This window comes from Mustela erminea, chromosome 4, assembly GCF_009829155.1.
Source record: "Mustela erminea isolate mMusErm1 chromosome 4, mMusErm1.Pri, whole genome shotgun sequence".
In the NCBI taxonomy this organism is placed as follows: domain Eukaryota; kingdom Metazoa; phylum Chordata; class Mammalia; order Carnivora; family Mustelidae; genus Mustela; species Mustela erminea.
This window is the reverse complement of record NC_045617.1, coordinates 81,405,188-81,427,371: the sequence shown is the minus strand read 5'-3', so window position 1 is coordinate 81,427,371 and position 22,184 is coordinate 81,405,188. Positions and strand designations below refer to the sequence as shown.

Below are 22,184 nucleotides of genomic sequence, written 5' to 3'. Positions count from 1 at the left end.
TAGAGCATTACAAATAGCATGGAGGACAAGGGGAGATGGAGAGGAGAAGGGAGATGAGGAAAATTAGAAGGGAAGGTGAACCATGAGAGACTATGGACTCTGAAAAACAATCTGAGGCTTTGAAGGGGCGAGGGGTGGGAGGTTGGGGGAACCAGGTGGTGGGTATTAGAGAGGGCACGGATTGCATGGAGCACTGGGTGTGGTGTAAAAACAATGAATACTGTTACGCTGAAAAGAAAAAAAAAAGACTGAGAAAGACAAATACCATAGGATTTCACTCCTGTATGGATTCTGAAAAGCAAAACAAATTATAATAAACAACCAAACAAACAGCAAAAAAAAAAAAAAAAAGTTTAGAGGAGAGCTGATGAAGCTATGGATAAGAGACTTATTTGATGGTCTACATTTGATTTCTTAACGAATGGGACATCTGGTAGAATACAGAAACAAGAATGGGTCTCAAATTTCCATTTTGGATGATGAAATAAATGATGATGCCATCATAAAGACTGGGAATGCAAGGGGCTCAGGTGCTGGGATGCCAAGCACCAAGATAATGAGTTTAGTGGGGGACAGGGAGACTAGAAATCATGGAGTTGAATTAGAATCTTAACAAAAATGGAATAGCATCATGGTTTACGGAGCTCTGACAGAAGTATCTAGAGGATTAAAGGTTGTTTTTGTTGTTATTAAATTTGTATTCTGGTGTAAGTGTATGTGTGTGTATCCATTTCTTATTTTAGCTCGGGTTCGGTCAGCTCCCTTTGTAAAAACGTGCAGCTCTCTTAAGTCATATCATTCTTTATTATATGTGTTAATTTCATTCTTAATCCTGAATTTCCTTGTCCTCCTGATGTTATCTTGCAATAGTGGTTAACTTCCAAATGTCCAATGTTTCATTTAGACAAGTCCTTTGAAGCCTCCGACCATGCTATAACACTTCTTTTCTACCACTCAGAGTGTGTTTCATCAACTTTTCAAAAATTGTGCAAACCTATGTGAGCTCTTAGCTTAACTAACTGGCCCCTATTGATACCAAACTCCTCCCCATCACAAACTGGGAAATTTAATAAGGACTCAATAGAGTCCATCAAGAGTTCAGACATTTAGGAAAAAATAAAATGTCTGAGCCTCCAAGTATCTGGCAAGTCAATTTGAAAAGTGAATCTACCTCCCCCAAATAAGCATAAGGTTTGCAGGTTCCTTCAGAATTGGTCTTTTTTTCCTACCAGATAATGCCTATTCCCTTTTCTACTGCCTTAGGTACTTCCTTACCCCTTCAGTCTAGCCCTACTATTCTCATCCTTTTTATTCCTTCTTAGATGTTTTCTGTTAATCCTTCTATAGGTAGTTTTAAAATTCTCAAACTTTTAATAGAAAAGTATCCTCAAGAATTAGGCAAAATCTTTCTCCTGTCTGTCTAGCAGGTCTAAAAATCTAAAAAAAGCTCCCTATCTTTGAAATGTGGTATGTATCACAAAAACTGATTCAAAGTGCATATTATGGTATTGTTTTTGTACTGTATTATATTTTGGTTTAATTTCATCACCACTTAAACTAAATTTTTATTAAAATTAAAAATTAAAAACTTTATTTGCCTCTAACACAGCATTCTACAAGTTGCAATTTAAATACTCTGTGCAAAAGATGACATATATCATGATTTCCTTTACATAAAGTTAACTAAAATAAAGAATACTTTTAACGGGCACATTAAAAATATCACAAAAATTATATAAAAACAAATGCAAGAAAATGAACCCAAGATTTAGAATAATCATTTGCTTGGGTGGGTAAAAGATGGGAAACATGGCAGGATCATGTGCTAAGATATAAATAATTATCAATACCCAGTGTTTTGTTTTAGGGGGTAATCCTAAAAGTACTTATAACTAGAATTAAAAAAATAACTATTATTAGTGTAAAAGTTAAGTAACTACATATATAAAACAGGCCATACAATATTCAGTGGATATGAAGTACCAGAGATTGTTATGAATCCAAATAGTAGAGAAAAAAGTTTAATTTTTAAAAGGCTCAATGTGGAAAGCATGAGCTTATGGTGTGACTTTCCTCAGCTCTTACCCTCCAAGTGTATTTTTAACAATGTTTCTTTTTTAAAGTTATTTACGTATTTGAGAGTGAAAGTGAGATATCACAAAGAGGGGGGTGGCAGAGAATAGGGAAAGGGAGGCAAAGAAGACAGAAAGGGAGAAGCAGGCTCCCAGCTGAGCAGGGAGCCCAACGCCGGGCTGGATCCCAGGACGCCAGGGATCATGACCTGAGCAAAAGGTAGACACTGAACCAACTGAGCCACCCAGGCACCCCATTTTCAACAAATTTAAATAAGAAGAAAAATTATTTTCTGTTATTCTACTCTTACCCCAAGTGTCTCAATCATTCACATCCTTCTCCTCCTCCCTGGCCCTCCATGAACTTTGAAATTGAGGAGAATTTTTTAATTATCATTAACATTTTCTTCTTCAGGATCACTCATTCACAACCATCTTGCAATCTTCCTGGGTTCCCTTTTTATTCACTTGTCCAATCATTCATTCAGTCAGTACTTAAGAGTTATAATGAGTCAGATTCTATACTAGGAAATAGTATCAGAGAAAGTAAATAGTGGTATAAATATGAGTTACTCGACCAGCTCTCAAGGAGCCTGTAGTCTAGTCTAAGCAGATACTACTAATAAACACAATAAAAAGAGACAAATAATAGAGAAACGTGCAAAACTGGTACAAGGCAGGGAGGGCTGCACAGACGTAAACTGAAACAGCACTTTCTGTTTGTAAGGGGGAGGGAGGCTTAAAATAGAACGATAGCCTGTTCAGAGGGTCACAGGCAGCTGAAGAGGGCCAGAGTACAGGATACAAAGGAATGTGATAAGAGACAAAGCTAAAGGGCCTAAAAAAACAGAGGTCTGGATTTTAGCTTGTTTGAAAACTTAGTCCCCCTCTTTCAGAAAGGGCTGTCCATACAACTATAGAAACATCTTCTAACACAGGAATTCTTGCCTTTTTTGTGCCATATGGCAGACTGGTGAAGCCTACTGATCCATTCTCAGAATGTTTGTATATGCATAAAATACACAGGATTCCAAACAATTTTTATAGACACTCCACTCTTAAGATAGTATAGCATAAGTGTGGGCTGTGCACAGCTGCTTTCTTCTGGAACATGGTAAGGAAGGGGGAAAGTAAGTTCACAGTGGAAAATGATGACGACCCTACCCTTCAGCCAGGTGATTGAGGTTAGCAGCAGTGATAAGTCATGTTGACCATATGTACTCTTGGTATGTAATGAAGGTACTTTACCTCTCTGGCAGTCTGACCATGACTGAAACATCTGGCAAATCACAACTGGGGAACATTCCACAAAATATCTGACCAATACTCTTTAAAATGGTCAAGGTCTCTCAAAAAGAAGTAAAGTCTCAGAAATTGTCAAAACCAAGGGGACCAGAGGAGACATGTCTAGTAAACGTAATCTAGTATATACTGAATATGATCCCAGAAAAGAAAAAGGACACTAGAGAAAACTGAGGAAAACTCAACAAAAAGTATATGGGCTTTAGTTAATAATGTAGCAACAATGATGCAACTATTTTGACAAACATACCCTAACTAATGTACAATGCTACCGACAAGGAAAACAGGTGTGGGGTATACAGGAACTCTCTATACTATATTTGCAATAATTCTGTACATCTAGGACTGTACTAAAACATTCTTTAAAATATAAATAAGATGCATGAGATTAGAAAGGAAATGACTTACACTGAAAAATTACTTTTAAAAAGCAAATTTGCAGTGAAATATCTGTGCTTCTCTATTAATGCATTAAATAAGAGTATTTTCAGGCAGGCCTAATTATGTTAATTTCCATGATGGATATAAACAGTATTTTAAGCTAGCTGCAAACAAATATGAAATTACCTGAGTTTGCTATACTGACAGTCAAATGTATTGCTAACACTTCCGCAATTTATAGTCTACAGTCAAAACTGAAGATATGCTAAATCTTTATTTAGAGTTTAGTAAATAGAAAGATGTAATTTGTTTTTTCCTATCCAAGTTCAAGACTACTCAACTCTACCCATAGACTGCAGGTTAATAATCATCTTCTGGGGGTTGCCTGGGTAGTTCAGTCAGTTAAGCATCTGCCTTCAGTTCAGGTCATGATCCTAGGGTTCTGGGATCGAACCCCACGTCAGGTTCCCTGCTTAGCTGAGAGTCTGCTTCTCCCTCTCCCCCTGTTCATGCTCGCTCGCTCTCAAATAAAACAAATAAAATCCTTTTTTTCCTTTCTTTTAATAAAATCTTTTTAAAAAACAGAAAGAAAGAAAAGAAAAAAAGGCCTCTTCTAAAGGAAAGAGAAAATAAGCACAGATAACCCTTGAACAACATGGGTTTGAGGTGCATGGGTCCACCTGTATATGGATTTTTATAAATAAATCTATGCATAGTAGTATAAATGTATTTTCCTTATGGTTTTCTTAACATTTTCTCTTCTCTAGTTTACTTTATTGTTAAGAATACAATTTATAATACATATACAAAATATGTGTTCTGTTTATATGATGGATAAGGCTTCTGGTTAACAGCAGGCTATTAGTGGTTTTTGAGGAGTCAAAAGCTATCCGTGGATTTTCAACCACATGGGAAGGGGTATTGGCACCCCTGCCCGCCATGCTCAAGGGTCGACTGTACCAACACTAAATGGACACTCCACTGCAGATCTCTAATGGTCCGGACCCATACTTTATCTCATTAAGCTCTCACAACAAGCCCATCCCACAGATAAGGCAGGAAGTCCAGAGTTGAATCCTCAGTGTGTTGCTCAGCAGCTGTGCCATCTTTGACAATCCACCATAAACCACTTTAGAGGCTTGTATTTCCAGCCGAGGCTTCTATTTCAATCATCATTGGCAATTGATAATAATAATGAGGTATTTATTACTTAAGGATTGAAAGAAAAAATGCTTGTAGCACTTTGAGCAAAGTGTCAAACATTATTCACGTAATTTCTTTAATTTGAGGTTTTATTTTTAAGTTGTAAATTTTCCCTTAGAAATGTTCACAGAGGGTCTTTTGAAATGTTTTTTGTTAGTTTTAGCTGATTCTTTAAATAACAAGAGATTTGCTCTAGAGAAGGATTTTATCTTTCTTTGGAAGAAGCCAAAACCATCTCCATTTAAGGACACATAAGCAGCTGCTGCACCACATTTTAGTTACCCATAAGAAAGGGAAGCAGGCGGAGCTCACTCTACTATAAACATAAAAAAATAAAATAAAATAGCAAATACCTCCTCCAAAATTACAGAAGAGAGTTAAATATTAGAATTTGTAGGTGTGGTGACTGAGGTAAATGTAATATATAGTATAAACAAAAAAATCAGAGGAAATAGGAAAATAATGCCTACACCTTTTCCAAAGAATTCTTTCTCCAGTTCTAATCTCAAAGACAGATTGTTCTAGGAAGTTCAAATACCATTTCACTTACTCAAATTTCATCTGTATAGTAATTTTCAGGAAAACAACTGCTGCATTAAATGAGGCAATCCTTTTAGAAATATTACACACCTTAAATGTCTAACAAAAGGCACACCTATTTTCAAGAAAGCATCATTAACATTTAGAATGCCACTGATTAGGAATCTGTGATTATTTCATTTTTACTATAAAGTTATTCTTGATACTGCCTCCAATTATTAAAATTTTAGTTAAGATTTTTATGGTAGTTTATTGCAGCTGTTAAAAAATCTTAAATACTGAAATTCGTGAATTGCAACTTTTCTTGGGGTAATATGTATCAGTTTAAACATGAAAATTATTGTTCATAAAAATATTGTTAAAAGTTCTACCCGAAGAAACCACAAACTAATTAAATACATGTATTGGTTCTTACTTTAAATGATAAAGCTAATTTTTTAAACTGAAATCAGTTAGTAGCCTGGTTTTCCCACACACACCCCTCCCCCATATACTCAGTGGTATGAAGAAAGAGAAAATGAGACAGTAAAAGGTATTAAACATGATTCTGTGAAAATGTTTAGTTACTGTACTGTTAGAAGCTAATCTTATGAAACTGTAGTATTAAAGCAACAGCAGCAATGACACCAAAAAAGTTGTTTGACTTAAGCCAGTAATATTCTTGCTCATTAAAATTCCTATATACCTATTTTAGTTCTTCAACATTATCACCATCAGTACACAATTATTTCTAAGCCTGAAGATTAATGAATCTTTAAAGGGAGCTTTCTACCACTCACACTTTTTTTTTTCTCATTTATCTTCCATATACTTTTGAAAATTACAAGCAAAAAATGTGGCACAAAGTGTTAATGACCTTTCCATACTTAAAGTAAGATAAATGACATTCTAAAAAAGTTTGGTTGTGATAAGACTATGACTAGCCAATCATAACTTCAGAATTCTTGTGTGACATCATAAGTCCACCCTAGAGCACTTTTTCTCCTACACCTACTTCAATTGTTCCCATAAGTCCGGTAACAGAGTCAGAAAACTTTCCAACTAAACACCGATAAGACTTCATACAACTTCACAATACTCCATACTGTAATCATCACAACAGCCAAGGTAAGGAAAAGAGTTCACTGATTTTGGCAATTCTTGTTTTCTATAATTTAGAATTACTGAACTTTTTCAAGAGTTAAATCATGTTTTGTAAATTTCAGTTCCAGGTTAAACAATAAAATGTTTGATATGACAAAAACTTTAATTTCTAAATAAATGCATATCTGTATGGGGACTATAAGAATAAGACTTAACTTTGAAATAATAAGGTTCGCATCATCTTTAACCTTGGTTATTGGTTTGTCATTTGAATTTAACTTTTTTATTTTGCTTTTCAAAAGTGAATTTCTGCCAATTAAAATATCTTTCAATTATGTTACCATATTTGGTGGTAATGGAGATTTCATTTCTTCAAGCAAAAACAGTGGCTTCATCTCATTATCTGTAACTGTGCTGAGAAACAGAGTAGGACTGGGCTTCCAGTCATTTGATTGTACAACATGCACAGCGCTGGCATTACTATTCTAATATCATCATTATGATTCTTTACAGTAAATACTTAATAGAATTTTTTCAAATATAAGACAAACTACTCTCAAAATCCTTTTGGGGACTTTTTTCCCTCTCTATAAACTCCACTCAACTTTTTAAAAAACACTTCTAAAAAGAATTCCAAGATTTAATAAATTCTGTTACTTATATGAAATCCAGTACCATATCATAAACAACAAGCTTGGAAATTTTTAAAACACCCATCAAAAACACATGTAAAATTCTTTGTAAAGTTAGAGAATACCAATTTGGCAATTTTAAAGAGATCTTATTTTGGTACAACATTCCTAAATATCTCATTTGAGTGAATTTGGTAAAAATGATCTGCCTATTAATGAATATACTGTTATCAAGTCACCACCCTCCCTGGTTTCTCATTATTCTTTCCTGCATTTAGACAGGGGTGATGAGAAAGAAGGAAATTTTTTTAAATGCCCAGGAATGAAGATGATACAATAAATTTTATGACTTCTGTTTGAATTCCACTTACTCTTGATGTTACAATCCTCAGTTTAATATATATGAAATGTGTCTTCATTCTTAAATCTCTATCAGTCAGGACATAAAGGACACTTTCATATGTATGTCAAAATAAAATTTATCTCTGGAATTCTAAGTTCCTATGACAAATAATAACTCTATTGCTTTTTTTCAAAAAGAACTTTATAATTCCACAAGCAGCTTTCCTAAAGACATGCAAAAACATTTCTAATTTTTGCCTACCACTGAGGCACTGTAACTGCCTCTCAATATCTTTACATTCATAAAATGTTTTTCCTTTGATATCATATAAAGGTCTCTTGGTGCAGGTGTTTGTTTACTTATTTACAAATTTTTACTCGAATACCTAACAAATTACATTCTCGTGCTTCAAATGGGATATTCATGAATTCTTTTATGGTACCAGAATTTTACTACATCACATATTGCTCCAAAAAGTTGAGAATTTCCAGAAAGAGCACAAATTCTGTTGTTAAAGTTATCCTAAGATAAATCATGTATACAGGCTAATAAAAACTACAGTTACAGTGACAGCTGTTCAAATTTCCAAACATAAATGCCCTACTGCCAGACATTATGTCCCAACTAGTTTATCTCTATCATAAGGTGACATTTAAGTATTGTCTTTGTTTACAAAGACAGGAGGCTTAAAATTAAGTGTAAAAAAAAGTATTGAATGAAATAAAAGGAAGAAATATGAAGAATGTTATGAAAAACTGGTTGTTTAAAAACATGTGAAAGAACTAAAGTACTTGCTTTACTATGGGAAGTCAGTCATTATCATTTCCTGAAACTCAAATATTAGAACTATTTTAAAAGCATTTTAGTGGACATTAAGGAAAATAATATTCCAGAAAAAAATGATTTGGTTCATATTTTTATGTATTATTTCTTAATCTAATTAAGTGGAGACAGAATAGTTGTATAAACAAAATTTGTATAAAAGAAAAAAAATTTAGGGGCGCCTGGGTGGCTCAGTTATTAAGCATCTGCCTTCAGCTCAGATCATGATCCTAGAGTCCTGGGATCAAGCCCCTCATCAGGCTCCCTGCTTGGTGGGAAATCTGCTTCTCCCTCTCCCATTCCCTCTGCTTGTGTTCCCTCTCTCACTGTGTCTCTCTTTCTCTCTTTCTCTGTCAAATAAATAAATAAATAAATCTTTAAAATAAATTTTAATGTAGTAAATGTGTTGTGTAATAGATTATGTAATGTATTAGACTATGAAATATATTAACTTTTAAGTAAAAATTAAATGTAAATATTAGATTAAGTCTGTAAGTTAGACTATGTTTATTACCAATCCTAGAAATAGTCAATTAAAACTTCCTTCTTTATTTCTGAACAATCGTCTAAATGTACTGATATATGTGTGATGTATGTGTATATGTGTGATACTGCATCTCTATTTTACATTAGGAAACAGATGCAAAAATGTGAACTGCAAGATCACAGAGCTAAGAAATGGTGGTGCCTTGGTTGAAGCCAAAATTTTAGAACTCTAAACCACATGCACATCACATCCAGTGATCAGCATGACTTAAAAATACATCATGACACTGGCAAAGCAAAATAAACTCAAGTCCTCAAATACTGTTAATGGTACCCTAAATGCAAAGTCAGAGGACACAAACTTCATTTAAATTCAAAACCACTGCATTTCATTGAAAGCTAATTTACACATGGGGCATTATGTCCTTAATAACCTATATAATATTCTCCTGATCACTTTTAAAGACAGGGATATAAGAAAGTTACAGATATCCTTGTTATTAAACAATAAACAATGGAAGGCAAAACTCAAAATAACTCACAGGCTTTAAAAAAAAAAAAAAAAAACGATAGACCATACCACAATCAATGTTTCTTTTAATTTGTTTCATTCCTTAAATATTGATCCCTTTGATCTATTTAGCCCTGATGCCTAAAATCTAGGTTAATTTTTCAAAACTTTTCACAAAACGACACATTTTTACATTTTATTCCAGTTCCAATATTAAATTCTTACCTCAATTTCATTTCTGACCTGCTCACATTCTACCATTTAAAATATTCTACCCCATTTATTTTACAGTGCTCCAACAGAGATATCTTGCTTTGTTATTTATGCTATGAAAATGATTTTCATCTAAACTGAATTAACGGTGCTGATCAGCATAGCAATAGAAGAAACCTAAAGGTTAAAAATCAAGGAAATAATCTTTCTAAATTACAATTACCTAAAACAGATAATACGTAGTCTTTTGAACATTTCTAGAAATTGTTCTTCGATGTTCTTACCCTACATTAATTCTGAAGCATATATTACCAAATAAACACAGTAAAATGAAGCCTGGGCCTACAGCTCCACCCCAGTATAATCACAGTCAACTGAGGACCTCTAGTGAATTTTAAAATGTACTCCACCTTCAGGTCTTTCAAAAAAAAAAAAAACAACAAAAAAACATTTCACTTATATTAGTGGGGGTTTAGAGAACTAGAATTCATTTTTCCTTAAAACTTTCCTTCTGAACTCCCTTCCCACACTTTTTCCCCCAAAAGAAGAATCTGGTCTCAACTACTAAAGGGTTAAAAAGAATACTTTATGTGAATAAATTAATTTTAACATAATAAACAGATAATGAAGACAAGTCTACAGACAAAACAGCAACAGCAATGTGACAATTTCAAAGAGAAAATCTCTCCATGCTATTGTTTAATGAATTTTCCTCAAGGCAGAGCTTTACAGCAAGGAAAACATTTCATTATGAAGTCAATTTAGGGGTTGAGAACATAGTGATTTTTATGTTTACACAATTCTTTTCATAACCGGGCAGAAGCAGCCTGAAGCTTCTTTCAAATAGCCAGTGCAGACCAACAAAGTTCTGGAATGTTGATGCCACAAAGTAACCTCAAATAGAACATCCAAGTTTTATATTAGATAATCTCAAAAGGAAAATTATTCTACCAAATTGAACTCTGCATCCAACAGATGGATAATAAATCTATGATGAACTGCCCTGACTTGATTAAACAAGTCACAAAACATGCATATATAATCATTTCCAGGTATCTCCAGATATCTGTGAAAATGACAGTGAATAGTAAGAAAAAACAAAACCCCAAAATAATCTTAATATAGAGAGGTCCTGTACACTCAAACCTATAGAGAATTCTAATCTTCTGAACCAATTAAGTGGAAAAAGAACTCTAAAAAGTATCTGTAGGACCACAGTGTTAGATGTGTAATACTTGAGTTTACTAGGAAAATATGCCTCCATTTACTAAAAGAAGTAAACAGCCAAAAATAAAAAAAGCAAAATTCTGAATTCCATAAAGAATCTCAGGAATTTAAGGTTTCAGAGAGAAAGTACTCGCCAAAATTGGAAGTTCAGAAAATTATGCAAAGGACTGAAAGTATGTAAATTATAGGTGAGGATTGCTGCTCACCATATACTGCGTTGTTAAATTGTTTCCTAGCAAGTCATAAAGCAGACCACCACAAGTTTTCCAAAGTCTACTGAGACTGAGGTTTGTTTTGCACAAGATTGCATCCAATATTACATTAAGAAATAGGACTCACTACAAAGTGAGGGTCCTTGCAGAAGCTGATATAGTACCTTTCACCCAAAATGTTGCCTACGATGGTACTTAGTTGGAAGATTAAGAGTTCCCTGTGGTTTGTTTCTTTTGTTCCTCCATTTCAAAAAACAGAATAGCATCTTAATACTTCCCAATTTCACTTTTTTTGAGCAAATGAGGAAAAGTGGATAACAAAAGACTTTATAAATCCTACAAAGAATAGTATTCTTCCCATTCCTCCAAAAATGAAAATAATCATAGATCCCACAGTATACAAAATACTGTGTGGGTACTTTTCTGCCTCTAACATGTAACTCAAGAGACAGGAATATGGCATTTCTACAACCAGATCCCTATCAAAGGATCTTTTATATTTTTCAATGTTCTGATTTTATAGCCTGGGTGATGAATTAAATTTTCAAGTGTCCTTACTCCTCCTGTCCCATACAATTAATCTATATATTTCCTTTAAAGGGGGAGGTAGGGGGCGCCTGGGTGGCTCAGTGGATTAAGTCGCTGCCTTTGGCTCAGGTCATGATCTCAGGGTCCTAGGATTGAGCCCTGCATTGGGCTCTCTGCTCGGCGGGGAGCTGCTTCCCCCTCTCTCTCTCTGCCTGACTCTCTGCCAACTTGTGATCTCTCTCTCTGTCAAATAAATAAATAAAATCTTTAAAAAAATAAATAAATAAAAAGGGAGGTAGGACTAATTTCCATCTCCATTATTGCTGGTGCCAGGTACAAGTTCTCCCAATACAATCCATTTATGATTATCCTGTAAGAATGCTCTATTATCATCAGATAAAATGAATATCAAATGAAATTACTTTTGAGGATTTCCATCAAATATTACCCTATTTACAGCTTGCCTCTAAGGAATGGAGGAACTCATCTTTAAATGTATTCATCATACCTTCATCAGTAGAGAGTTCATCTCCCTAGGGCATACCTCCTCATATTTCACCAAATACCCACCTGTACAAAGCTTCCTTCAGGTTAATGTTAATACTAACAATTTATCTAAGCTGTAATCCTCTAAACTTCATTTCTCTCTTCTGTGACAGAGACTTGAGAAGAATACTGGAGATTATAATCTGTGTTCAACTACCAAATTCTGTTATTCTAACTGGTTAATCTGTTAGTCCCAGCACTACTTTTGATCATTAACAATTTCCTAAAACTATTAAATTAAATCATAAGAATCCCTCATTCAGCTTCACTCAAATAGTTGTACTATTTGTTACTCAAATAGTAACAACTATGCACTGCATACCAGAATACAAAATAAACATGCAGAGTTCCTTATACTCATGATCTACAAGTCTACCTGGGGACATGTGAATCAAAATTAGAGCACAGCCAGATAGCTCTCCTGATATAGGTAACACTAAAGCCCTACTGAAAACCAGAGGAGAGAACCAATTCTACCTTAATGAGTAATGGAAAGTTTCATTAGGAAGTGATATCTAAACTGGGGCTTAAGGATCAACTGAAGTTGGCCTGGCAAAGAATCAAAGGTAGAGTGGGGGTGGCGGGGGGGAGTAGAGGGTAGACATTCCAGGCACAGCCAGAACAACATGTGCAAAAGACAGAATCAAAAAAGGCAATGAAGTATTTATGGAAAGGTGACATGTTTCATGTGACTGAAGTCCCACTCATCAAAGTGTCGGGATAGGGAATGACTCTTGCATATATGCTTCATGATGAACAACTAGCCAGCTTCCTCCTTTTCCAAGTTTTTTCTTCAAGTAATTTTTAAAATCAGAACTCAGAGACCATTTAAGTCATGAAACTTCATAAAAATATAAGTTCTAATAGGAATGACCAATGCTAGTTCTTATTGCTTTCTTAACTATTCTGTTATACATTCTCACATGAACTAGTCAAATACATAAAAGAATGAATAATGGGGATCTTCCCCACATTTAACCAATAGTAGAAAAAAAAATTAAAGCATGCATTTTCTTAAATGAGAAAATAAAAAAGGCTTTATTCTACAGTATTTTATCTGAGGAATTCAAACAAAAGTAATTAAATTAAATTTAAAAACACACTTAAGATGCCATTACCAAGTAGTAGAGGTGTTAACAGCCCTTGTGTTGGACAATGAAGAATATATGTTACACTCAGCATAATCTCTTCCAGTCCCGTCCACGTTGCTACAAAAGTTGGGATGGATGGGACTGGAAGAGATTATGCTGAATGAAATCAGTCAAGCAGAGAGAGTCAATTATCATATGGTTTCACTTATTTGTGGAGCATAACAAATATCATGGAGGACAAGGGGTGTTAGAGAGGAGAAGGGACTTGGGGTAAATTGGAAGGGGAGGTGAATCATGAGAGACTATGGACTCTGAAAAACAATCTGAGGGGTTTGAAGTGGCGGGGGGTGGGAGGTTGGGGTATCAGGTGGTGGGTATTACAGAGGGCACGGATTGTATGGAGCACTGGGTGTGGTGAAAAAATAATAAATACTGTTTTTCTGAAAATAAATAAATTGAAAAAAAAAAAAGAATATATGTTACAGATATATATATGTTAGGGAAACACAGGTTTTACCAACTCTTTAAGAGAATGACGTTTGATGTTAAGTTAGCTGTTTGGATCTCCTCACTATAGATCAATAATAGAAGGAGGTCAGAGTCTCCAGCCAAATGAAAGCGCAATCTAGTATAGAATTCAAAGCTAACAGAGCCAAACTGAGGTACTGAAAACTATAGAATCTAACAACAATTTACCACATGCTTTCTTTGTAAACCTAAATTCCTAGTTCTCACTGATCATGCCTGAAATATATCTTCCCTCTCCCATTCTTTCAGTTCTCCTCTCTGCTCTCTCCAGCACCAGCCTCTCTCAATAGAGCTGACCGCTTTATCTAGGCTTTATTTAGGCTTTCGTGGAATGTGGAGAGATTAGGGAGAGAATGAAATCTGGATACAGGGATAGGTGGTAATATCTTGATCAACAATGATGATATGTTAACAGCAGTTAAATTACAGGCTTTTTTTAAAAAAAAAATTCCACTCTAATTTCTATTTCAAAATCTATAAAGAAATATAGATGACAACAAAATATCCCCGTCTTAGTAACTATTATCTCTAGATGCTTAATTTACAGATAATTTCTAACCTCTAATTTTTCTATAATAATGCACTGTTTTATTTTTGTTTCACTTATTACTTACCACAACTAATTAATTAGACAGAATAACTTATGGAAGCTCTGAAAGAAAGCAAGTAAGTACAAACCACCATTCTTGAGTGCAGGTCATTTCTAAACAGGGACTGTCTGTGGTACACAGTAAGATAATGATAATTTTTTTAAAGATTTATTTATTTTAGGAAGAGGGAGAAAAAGAGCTTGTATGCATGCATGCAGAGGGGAGGGACAGAGGAAAAGAGAAACTTAAGCAGACTCCATGCTGAGCGTGGAGCCTGATGGGAGTGCTGGATCTCATGACCCTGAGGATCACGACCTGAGCCAAAACCAAGAGCCAGACGCTGAACCAACTATGCCACTGAGGTGCCCCGAGATGATAATTTTATTACTATGCTTTCTGAGCCTGAGAGTCTTCAGTACTTAATATCCAGTCTTGTTAAAATGTTACTCAAAATAGCATATTCTACAAAGCTACAAATTCATAAAAAGGGATGACAAACATGTGAATCTATAGTTCTGCTATAATACTTCCCATTTAACTTTTATTTTGGACTAAAATCAACATCTGCAAAGTAATTTCTTACATTTATTTGTTTTTATGAGATTTTCTCTGATGTTATTAATACACTAATATTCACAACAGTTATGCTCACAGAGAAATAGTCTTTATGAAACTATATGTGAAAACTTTCACTCAAGGAAATCGTCTGAAATGAGCTGCACTCTAAACCAAACTATACTTCTAGTCATTTTGAGAGAAGGAAGCAAAGACTTAAGTTCTTACACTCCAAATATAAGACAAAAAAGACATCATGGTGACCCTCACCAAAAAAGACTACATATTTGATGTCATAAATACAAATATTGAGGAAGATGAATTAATATGAAATTGTGTCTTTACCTGTTCAGAGAATAGGTTACACACATGATCCTAATCCATTCGCTATTTTTACATTCCAGGCTACCCAAAAGAAGAGAGTGACGGAGCTCCTATTTGGCTGCCAGCCTTTTACCTTTCTCTTCACCATTTAAAACCTGAGACTTCCTGCTTTCCTGGGGTCATGGAGAAAGTCCAATACCTCACTCGCTCTGCTATAAGAAGAGCTTCAACCATTGAAATGCCTCAACAAGCACGCCAAAATCTTCAGAACCTATTTATAAATTTCTGTCTCATTTTAATATGTCTCTTGTTGATCTGCATCATTGTGATGCTTCTCTGAAGTTCTGCTGCAATCTCCAGTGATGCAACTTATTACCATCAGCTTAAAATCTGTCATCCCATGAAGAAGGGGAAAAAGTACTACATAACAGACCACTTCCTAAGTAGAAGAATTTCTTTTGAAAAGGTCAAGATTCAGGACAAAACAAATTTTTAGCAAATGTATTCACCCGTGGGATCCTGTAAACATGAAAAGAGCTTTTATTTTCAAAAATTCAAAATGACTTTAAGTGTGCATAATGTAACTGTTGAATTCAGAAACTTAAAGAGCTTGTAAGTTTCTATCCCACATCTTCTCTGAGGATGAAGTAGGTTTAGTTTTGAAATTGCACTGCTAACCAGTTCATTTCACTTATAAAGCATTAGCTTCACTCTTGGGGGTAAATATAATTTATACTGTACTGTAAAAGCCTCTGTGATGTTTATTAAATATTTTTCAGGTCTTCACCAAGTACCAAAATAGTCATTCAAATGAAGAGTCATCATTTGAAATAGTATACTGATTTCTCACATCTGTTATCTTATTATCTTCAGAACTCTTTGTAGTAACTCGCATAACCTACATTATAAAATAGAAATTGTATTATTCTTTCTCTGTACTACACTAACATTTTTTAAAGTTTATGAGAACCAAGCAGGAAAAGTAGAGCCATACTCTAACATAAATAAAATTTCTCTTAACCTACTTTTTCAAAGAATTACAGAATTCTAGTATATGAAGACAAACCAGAAATCCGTTCTCTGTAGTACATTATTATCAGCAGACAAGAACTACTGGTTAACTTAACAGCTGACAGTATGATTAGCCATAATTACTAATACACTAATAAAAGAGAGTCTAACCTAACTTCAGGCACTGTAGTTGATCATCTAAGTATGTAACTTAATCACACTATGTCTCTGAAATTATGAAATCTTAAGACTTTAGGATGATTTTATAGATTGTCTTCTATTCTTAAGCTCAGCTTCAATATAGGCAAGAAGAAGAATTTAAAAAAAGAATAAAAGGAAAATACATTCTTTCAAGCATTAAAAGAAATAAAATTTTGGGTTCCCCAAAATTAATTCTTTGATCACGTTTTGACATGACCTTTTTGTCCTATAGTTCATAATAGAATAGAATTATTTTCCTTAACCTGTCAACCAAATGGTCAATACCTATTTGGTAGGCCATTCTACCATGCTAAATTATAAACCCAGCAATATTAATCTACAATTTTTTTTTTTTTTTTTTTTTGCTGGATACACGTTCAATTTCCTCTCTGATCACTTAAAAATACCCTCCAACTCATAACAGAAGTAAAACTTGGTACTGGAAAATACATTTATTAATTTGTAAATTTAACTTGATTCAGTTTAGAATTAGGCCTAAAGTAGTTTATACCTATACTGCATAATCTAGTAATTTTAACTTCAATTCAAGACATATTACAAATATAGCAATACTAAAAGAATAGAGAACACATAATTTACTGTATGATTTGCTAAAATGTGGTTACTAAACGAATTTGAGAAGTCAATACTGACCCTGATTTATAATACAAGTGCAACTAACAGATTAGTCAAGAAGACACTGTTATAAATTTTTTCTGGGTACCTGACAAGTACTAGAGATGGGGGGGGGTAGTTTTGATTCACTGATATTTGAGGAACAGACGAAAAAGGATCTCATACTGATGGGGATGAAATCTCCCTTTTTTTTTTTTTTTTTTTTTTTGCTGAAATCGCAAAGCCTCATCTATAGGCTGGAGATCCCTACTATCAACTAGGTGGCTTATAAATAATAAGCAATACATTCACATCACTGGTATAATTACTTGTAAAAAAGTAACCAAGTTCTATAATTAGCTACAATGATATTAATATGTGAAAACCTGAAATGCTAAATTCTGTTCCTTTCATTGTATTGTTCATTATTACAACATCAACATCAAACTAGAAAATGTGAAGTTATGGAGTATTTCCCTAAGTAAAATAGAAATAAGTTTTTTGTTTTTCTTTCTGACTTTAAGAGAAATTAAAAACCTTTTTCTTGAGGATTAAAGTATACTGTAACTCAGATTATAAAGTAGAACAAAAAGACCTATTCTTTAAATGGAAATCATTTATTCTGTTTATCATTATATGTAAAGAGTAAGATATAATAAAACAATGTATTTAAAATTTTTAAATACCAAATGTTCTTTCTATTATAGAATAAAGTTTAACCTTAACTTACAGGATACTACAAATGAACTAATTTCTAAATGTTTAACGCTGCCCTTTATATAGTAGTTGTTTCAAAATATTTATTTAATGCAAATCACCTATGTCAAAAATAACCTTCTTGAACTCAGTGAAACTGCTTTTTAATACAACTCATGATTGATATGGCCATAGAACAATCAATATAAGCAGTTTTGGTTTTGTAGATTGTTTTCAGTGAGTGACTTTTCTCAAAGTAAGATCAAGATTTCCTCATATAGACACAAGAGGGCAGACCTACATAAAATAATGAATTTTCTACTTTTTAGATTTTATTTCTCCTCAATAATTATTTTTTAGTCTTCTAGCAAAGTGAGAAACCAGTAAGTTTTTTTTTTTAATTTGCTCTTCTGATGTATAAAATTACAAGCCAATACTATGTAGAAAAGTTGAAAGATTAAAAAAAGTCGAACATACTACTAATTTATTAAAGCATATATACAAAATGCTTTTTAACTACCAAGTGAATGTGTCATATTGTCACATCCTATCTAGAGTGTCATAGGGTTCACAGCTTTCAGTGCACAGTTAGATCTTAAACAGTAAAAAAAAAAAAGGACAAAAATAAACAAGAAAACTATTTCTTTTCAGAGTATGCAACAGAATACATAAAACACTCTCATGTTAAAAATAAAACTTTTTCATTTTTTAATCATGTTAAACAAAAACTAAGTCATTTAAGTCATTTTATCAAATTTTTATTTACATTCCTGATTTATGTAGTTTTCAGCAAAATATGTTGAAATCACTAGGTGTCAATATTTTGGCTGACCAGCCTCATCATGATTTAAGTGGGGTACAAAATTTTATCTTCCTCTCTTTAAAAAATGATTGCAACCCAGAACTTAGAAACATCCTAGAGAATGTAAGAGAAAAGAAGATAACCAACTTCCTCAAAAAACAGACCATTTCTTCACTTCTGCCTGAAAAGATGCACCGTGAGCTTAAAGGAATCCAATGGATACTGTTGTGTGTAGAGGTATACACCTTCCACGCCCTTCCCCCATTCTCCCATCCTCCAGAAAAGAAATAAAAGGAGGAAATGGTAAGGGATACATTCTTTTCAAAGAGAAGGGAAGACTCTGGTGGTCTTTCTCTTCTGCTGTAGGGTCAGAGAGCGTTTGGGGAAGGTGGGAGGAGAGGGGTGACACAGAACAAAGGAAAGACCCAAAGACAGTTTGCACATGGAGGTCTATATTCTAACCACCTAAAGGCATAGATAGCCTCTCTTCATTTACAAAGGAAAATGTTTCAGAGTACTAGTCTACTGCATTCTATCTGAGTTAGTAGGAAATCATGGGAATCGGCATGAGCATGTGACTGTGAAGCTGACTCAATGATTATTCCTAAGAGACAAGCTTCCACGTTACAATATCAACCTTTGGAGGGAGAAAAGCAGGGAAAGAAACTGTGCAGATCAAATGAGATAAACACTCTTGAGAGCTACTAGGTTCTATATAAATCTATGGTGGTGTTAGATTATGACTCTGCCAAATTCCTTTCCTTGGTTGTAAAGAGAGAGGTTTCTTTCATGGTGAGAGTTTAGGAGTTGTGCCTGAAAATCATACACGTTCTCACAATTTATCAGATGGTCTGATCCTTACTATGGCTCTTTCCTTTATGTAAAAATTAGACAAAAAGGAAGTCAATTCTTTAAAAGGTCTTTTAAGAAACAACTAAGATAAGAACTTTTATAATAAAGACAGCACTTGGAGGATCCAAGGAGAAGGTATTTAAGAACTGTTTTCTGTAATAGTCCGAGAAGGGAATGAGAAGAGAAGTGATCATTTAAACATGGCAATTGAACTGTCTTCAGTTTTCTTTACCTGCTTTCATCTCTCTACTACAACACTTAGGAGCACAACGAAGAGACCCTTCCAAATACAGTTCATCAAAAAGCAGGACATGCCAGGGTGTGTGCAAATGTTGTCCTCTAGTAGCCTTCTTCCTCTACCATGTACTAGGCAGAAGATTTAAATGTAAGTTTGGCTCTACAGTGCACCTCCAAGCTTCTTATCCTCTTTGCATAGCTTCAAGGTTGGGAAAAACTCCAAAGCAGAGGGTTTTCCAAGTAGAGTAAAAGAAGTAAATTAGTACTCAGTCCCCTAAATTCATCCAATCTGCTCAGTTATCTTTCTATCACACCTTCAGGTTGGAATATTATTACTCAGCACCCCATGGACAACTACAATTCTGTGCAAAAATACCAGCTGGAGAAATAACTGCCTGATCCCTATTCTCATATAATCACAGAGCATTTGAGAACTAAAATACTATAGCATTTTAAAAATTAGGTTTCTGGAGTGCCGAGGTAGCTCAGTCGTTTAGGCATCTGCCTTTGGCTCAGGGCATGATACCAGAGTCCTGGGATCGAGTCCTACATTGGGATGCCTACTCAGCAGGGAGTCTGCTTCTCCCTTCCATTCTCCCTCTATGCTCTCTCTCAAATAAATAAATAAAATCTTTTTTTAAAAAAAATATTTTTTTAAAATTATAAAAATTAGGTTTCCTATTTTTCAATCACTTGAACTGATAAATCACAAATCTGGTTAAATTGCTCTTCTCTGATTTGTATTTCAAACATCATAATAATGCTTCCTTTTGGTTATGTGGTTTTTATATATAATCAAGATTGTTCAGTACTGTGCCCAAAACAAGAATACAGAAGGTACATGAGATGTGCTCAGGATTCCCCTGTAAATGTAGCATATTCAGGTGTGTATATGTTTTGGAACTCAGATTTAAGAGGTTTCTAGATAAGTGATCTCCTTACCCTTTCGTAGGCTATATTCCTTTAATCTTTACTATTTTTTATTAGTAGCAGTAATGAACAGTAATTTTAAATGTTTTCTCTAAGGGAAATTTTATAATTTCTGATAGAATTAATTAGTTTCAGAAAATTCTCGTAATAAAAAACGGATGATAAGATTTATAGAAAAAATTCTACAGATAATTGCTTTCCCAGGTAAAATGAGCTGTGGAAATTACTCTGGAAAAAAAAATCTCCACATCAAGAAATGTACATATTTACATGTTACTTTAGGGGATACATGCCACTTTTATTTATATGTATTATTTTATAAAATGCTTTCCTCAAACTGATTAATGAATCTTTTTTTAAAAAAGATTTTATTTATTTGAGAGAGGAAGAGCGCACACAAACAAGGGTAGTGACAGGCAGAGGGAGAGGGAGAAGCAGGCTCCCCACTGAGCAGGGATCCCAATGTGGAGCTTGATCCCAAGACCCTGAGAGATCATGACCTGAGGCAAAGGCAGATGCTCAACTGACTAAGCCACCCAGGTGCCCCCTGATTAATAAATCCCGATACCCAACTTAATCTTTTTTTTTTTTTTGCTTATAAACCTAAATATGTATCAAGCACCACCAAAACTTTAAAAATGGCTTTAGTTCCACCTTCTCATTTCATAGATGAAGAAATGAGAAGACATGCAGCTAGCCAACAGACCCATGAAAAGATGCCCAACATCACTATCAGGGAAATACAGATCAAAACCACAATAAGCTATCACCTCACACCTGTTAGAATAGTCATGATCAAAAAGACAAGAGATTACAAGTATTGGCAAGGATGTGGAGAAAAGACAAACCTGCGCACTCTTTGTGGGAATGTAAATTGGTGCAGCCACTATAGAAAACAGTATGAAGGGTTCCTCAAAAAATTAAAAATAGTGCTACCATATGATCTAGCAATTCCCCTTCTGGGTACTTAACCGAAAGAAACGAAAACACTAACCCAAAAGGATATATGCACTCCTATGTCCTCCGGAGCACTATTTACAATAGGACATGAAAGCAAGCTAAGTGCCCACTGATGAATGAATGAACAAAGAAAATGTGGTATATATACAATGGATTATTATTCAGTTGTAACAAAACGAAATCTTGCCATTTGTGACAACATGAATATACCTTGAGGGCATTGTGGTAAGTGAAAGAAGTCAAAGAAAAATACTGTATCATCACATTTATATGTAGAATCTTGAAAGAAAGAAAGAAAGAAAGAAAGAAAGAAAGAAAGGAAGGAAGAAAGAAAGGAAGAAAGAAAGAAAGAAAATAAATCACAGAGAACTAACGGGTGTTCACCAGAACCAGGGTGGGGTGGACAAAATGGGTGAAGGAAGTCAAAAGATAAAAAACTTCAAGTCATAAGGATGTACTTACTGTACACCATGATAATTCTAGTTAATAATATACTACCATATATTTGAAAGTTGCTAAGAGATAATTTTACAAGTTATCACGAGGAAAAAAAAACTGAAAGCATATATGCTGATGGACATTAACCAGACCAGACTTAAGACTCATTGTGGTGATCACTTCACAAAACATACATATATCAAGTCATTATGTTGTAGAACTGAAACTAATGCAATGTTACATGTCAATTATT

At 34.2% G+C, this 22,184-nt stretch overlaps 2 protein-coding genes across 4 annotated transcripts in view; one reads left to right on the top strand and one right to left on the bottom strand.

The window, feature by feature from the left end:
- Positions 1 to 22,184, bottom strand: part of CEP85L (centrosomal protein 85 like) — a 174,299-nt gene that overhangs the window by 85,482 nt on the left and 66,633 nt on the right. The window lies entirely within an intron of this gene.
- On the top strand, positions 6,472 to 17,185 carry PLN (phospholamban). The gene is made up of 2 exons (XM_032339693.1): positions 6,472 to 6,605; positions 15,270 to 17,185. The coding sequence occupies exon 2, from the start codon at positions 15,371 to 15,373 to the stop codon at positions 15,527 to 15,529; it is 159 nt and encodes a 52-aa protein (XP_032195584.1). The 5' UTR covers positions 6,472 to 6,605; positions 15,270 to 15,370; the 3' UTR covers positions 15,530 to 17,185.

Bases quoted from the DNA above. Each gene is read 5' to 3' on its own strand.
- PLN (XM_032339693.1), top strand. From the start codon at position 15,371: ATGGAGAAAGTCCAATACCTCACTCGCTCTGCTATAAGAAGAGCTTCA.